Source organism: Brassica oleracea, chromosome C1 (genome assembly GCF_000695525.1).
Source record: "Brassica oleracea var. oleracea cultivar TO1000 chromosome C1, BOL, whole genome shotgun sequence".
Lineage (NCBI taxonomy): Eukaryota > Viridiplantae > Streptophyta > Magnoliopsida > Brassicales > Brassicaceae > Brassica > Brassica oleracea.
Window position 1 is genome coordinate 34790641 of NC_027748.1, and position 4321 is coordinate 34794961.

The window sequence follows — 4321 nt, forward strand, 5'->3', positions numbered from 1 at the left end:
ATCCAATAGATCGAATGAACAAAATCTCGAACGTTTTTTTATAAACGGATCGATCGATGGATATATGTTCAAAAACACATCGATCGATCGAGTATATCAAGTGTTCCTCGGAATTTCCTCGGTATTTCTTTAAAAAAAAATCAATTGTAGTCTGTTTCCGAGTCATCATCGTCGGAATTTCCTCGGAATTTTGTAAAATCCCCCAACGGCTCTCCAACGGCTATAATATTTCCTCGGAATTCATCGGTTTTTTCCGAGGAACACATTTTTCCTCGGTATTTCATAAGAATATTCCGACGGATTGATATTTCCTCGGAATTCCGTCGGTATATTCCGAGGAAACCAAATTTTGGGTTTCCTCGGAATATCCTCGGAAATTCCTCGGGAAATTCCGAGGATTTCATTTTCCGTCGGAATGTCCGTCAGAATACCGTTGTTTTCTTGTAGTGAACCTACCCCCAAACTTGTGCTTGCGACGGCGTTGCATTCATCTAGGCTAAGCTTTTGTCAAAATATCTGCAACCTGATTGTCAGCACATGAAGTATCCGGAGCAAACCTTTCTCACCTTTCGGCTATAGGACATTTGACTTCTACCGGCTACCAGGAAAAAGAGTCCTTTTGGCGGGTATTGCTACGCGGTTTAATTACGACCACTCCCTCGGCTTAACAAAAGGGCTCGAAGTACAGTGATCTGAGACCTTCTTCCCTTAGTCTGGGAGGTAGGTTATGTAGGCGACAAACTTTAAGCTTCATAAGTGATAACAAAAAAAAAAGTCAGAATCTTATATATTAAAACAGAAGTCACAACTTTGATTCATGTGTGATTTTTTTTTTAAAATGGACCTAATGGATCTATTCCTAGAAAATCATGTTACATTTAATCTCTAATCTTATCATTTAAATTTTGGGCATACCAAAAAATTTTATTGGGCTATCAATAATTGGATTTAAAAATCTTATATATTAAAACAGAAGTCACAACTTTGATTCATGTGTGATTTTTTTTTTAAAATGGACCTAATGGATCTATTCCTAGAAAATCATGTTACATTTAATCTCTAATCTTATCATTTAAATTTTGGGCATACCAAAAAATTTTATTGGGCTATCAATAATTGGATTTAAATAATAGATGATTTATTGGATTTATAGATAGTATAAATTATATAGATATAATTTAATGTTGTAATACTATACCTCTATATGTTAATTATTAAAATATTTGTCAATGTTAACTTTTAAAAGTATAAAGATTTTTTTTAAATAACAAATCATATTATCTAACAATCAGTAATCTTTACTACCTTAAACCAATGAAAACAAATTTAAAACTATATAGTTTATTTTAAAAACTAAACAAAAACTAAATGTTTAATTATTTACTCGATAATATAAATCTATGAAACGAAAAATTTAATTTTTTTAAAACTTTCTAAATTTGTGAAATAGTACAATATTTTTGAATATAACAATAAAACAATATTTTACTAATTTTTATATATACAGTTACGATTTTAATAATGAAATAATAATCCGAACATATATAGATATATATATATAGAAGAAGATACAAATACATGAGAAAGTTTGAAACAATCTATTCAATGAAAAAAATATACCGTAAACTAATTATGTTTTAAAAATTGATAGACACATATATATTATAATATAGACTAATTTAGAATTGAAAACAAAATATTTATATAAAAATAAACAAAAACACGCGCGGTTGCGCGGATCGAGATATAGTGTCAATTAAAATTCAACCAAAATCAACATCAAATTGTCTTGATGTCCTCGTGTCCTATTGGTGGATAATTTCCATCCTGATCCATATCAACCAAACGCGTATGGTACTATATATATAAACATACCGTGTATAAATTTACATTAAATAATATCATAACGAGCATACATTTTCACGTGGATTATATACGTGCATGGACACGCTTCTATTTAAACGATATCTTTATTTTTTTTTTGTTTTAAAAACGATATCTTTATTTGAACCTTAAACTACACAACAAACCATTTGTGGACTTCAAGAAAAGCTCTCTAATTTTAGATTTAGGGAATTAGTTAAGCTAATAATCGTTGATATATAAATATCTTAATTTTAGCTATCCTCTATTTAAATTCCGTGCTCAAATATGAATATATATCAGTTACAAAAAAAAAAGAAAAAAAAAAAAATATATATATATATATATATATATTTAATTGTATATAAATTTTACAAAATAGTTACAAAAAACCATCATAATCAGCTTCTAAAATATAAATTATAAAATTGCCGATATGATATTTTTAATAATTTATTAAACAAAATATATATTAGAAAAATCATACGTACAACCTTTCTTTTGCATGCTCGTATCTAGAACAAGTATATACAAACATGTACATAGATTATATGTTTTCTTGTCGGTATACAATAAATGTATAGTTTACAAAAAAAAAAAAAAAAAAATACAATAAATGTATATGTACGCCCCTATGTGTTAATGGCAACGTTAGACACATACTTACACATATGTAAGTAAAGAAATGCCCCCAAAGAATAACGGCCCTTCGTATTAACCAAAGTACACTAAAGCATCTTCCGAGAAAAATTTCTAGCGAACCAAACAGCCACGTGGTATATTAATCAACCAATTATTAAATTTATCATAATCCATACGAATAATTGTATGGCTCGACGTGAACGTGTACGTTCAGTATAAATATAGCTCGCCTTTTGCAAGTAAGACATCACAAAGACGAGAGATTTCAAGACGCGGAGAACAGAGAGAGAAGAAACATATACCTCAAAGGCGCAAAACACACACCAAAGAAGAAGAACACAATATGGTGTCTCAAAAGCTGGAGATTTGCATCGAGTTAGTGAAGTTTGCCGTCGTTTTTGTAGCCACCGTGGCTGAATCAGTAGAAAAGGCTTTCCGTAAGCCTTTGCCGGCGCTTCCGGCAGCTCATGATGGTAGTCGGAATAGTTACTCGGCCGTTCCCATTCCTCTTGTTGGATTCATGTGATGAGCTTTTTTTGTTTGTTTATTTTATTTTTCTTCTCTTTTTGGTTTTTGGCCTCGTTAAAGTTAGGAGTGGCGTTTTTGGAAGTTGTTGATATGTGTATAAGCATAATCATAGTAATCATGAAGAGTTGCAGATGAATCAAACCGTCGAACTTTACCAAAAAATTTGAGCATTAATCGCTTTAACTTTCTTTAAGATCCTTTGAAGATACTACTAATCTGCAACTTTGAAAAATTGTAAATTACAAATATATTCGATAACTTATTATATTTAGTAAGCCATCCAGTATTTGTTTTCTATTATTGACAATTTTTAAAAATTCTTCACCTGTTGCAGAGAGAATAGTTAGTCTTACAACCAGGTGGTGGTGGTTTCCACTAGAGAAGGAGTTGCCCTGTTGGTCAACGCCAGTAATCGATTCTCTTCTAGTACGAAATTATTAGCTCCACATGTAGCCACGCGGATATGGACCCATGCTTACGGTTCATTTGAATATCCGGGAGATGATCCATCCGTGTGTTGCAGCTCCCACCCGGGGGTGAGATCTATAGTTGCGAAAAAAGAAAGTCTTACACGGAAAGAATTACTACCACTTTCTAGGGAGAAACAATGCCTGAAAATAGCTAGTGAGGTGTGTGAATTAAGTTAGTTGGTTTCTGAAAAGAGTTATGTCAAACTCTTAGAAGTGGATTTGAATTGTGGGATTCTTGACACGACACGAATTCAGGTCTCAGATAAAATATGTAACCATGTTCATGTTCATCCAATCTAGTTTGGTGAAGTTAAGTTTCAGTTTATATAACGAAAAATTGGTTTCATTTAGTTTTCCGGAATTTAAAGCGAATGTATCCTAATTAATTAATAAATTTCGATTTATTGTTTTTATCCTTCTCAGGATTCATAATGTAAAGTGTTCAACTTAATTTGATTAGTTTTTTGAAAATATTTAGTCGGAGTTGCTAATGTTGAAAGTCAAACCAATTACAAAGTGATTACTGTTCTTGGTTGGCCAACCACGAAGTGATATTAAATCGGCATGTCAAATATTCTGTAGGCAAACTTATATTATCCAAAGAAAAAAGACGGTCACCGAGATCTAACGGCTTAAATATTATGATCAGGATCGTAGATATATGCTCCCCGCGGTTAGGAGGATTGTTATTGATCATTCAGAGCTGAAACTCTTTTATCAGTGGCTTATCTTTCTTGAACACCACAAAGATCCGACTTATCGACCGGAATCTCTCGATCGGGCTTGAGCATAAGTCTTGTATATTTTCGTTGCTGAAC

General features: G+C 31.9%; 1 protein-coding gene across 1 annotated transcript; it reads left to right on the forward strand.

The window, feature by feature from the left end:
- Positions 1–2739: 2739 nt before the first annotated feature.
- Positions 2740–3976, forward strand: LOC106315322. The gene has a single exon (XM_013753060.1). The coding sequence runs from the start codon at positions 2849–2851 to the stop codon at positions 3029–3031; it is 183 nt and encodes a 60-aa protein (XP_013608514.1). The 5' UTR covers positions 2740–2848; the 3' UTR covers positions 3032–3976.
- The last annotated feature ends 345 nt before the right edge of the window (positions 3977–4321 follow it).

What these genes read in the sequence shown, in the direction of transcription:
- LOC106315322 (XM_013753060.1), top strand. Translation starts at nt 2,849, where the DNA reads ATGGTGTCTCAAAAGCTGGAGATTTGCATCGAGTTAGTGAAGTTTGCC.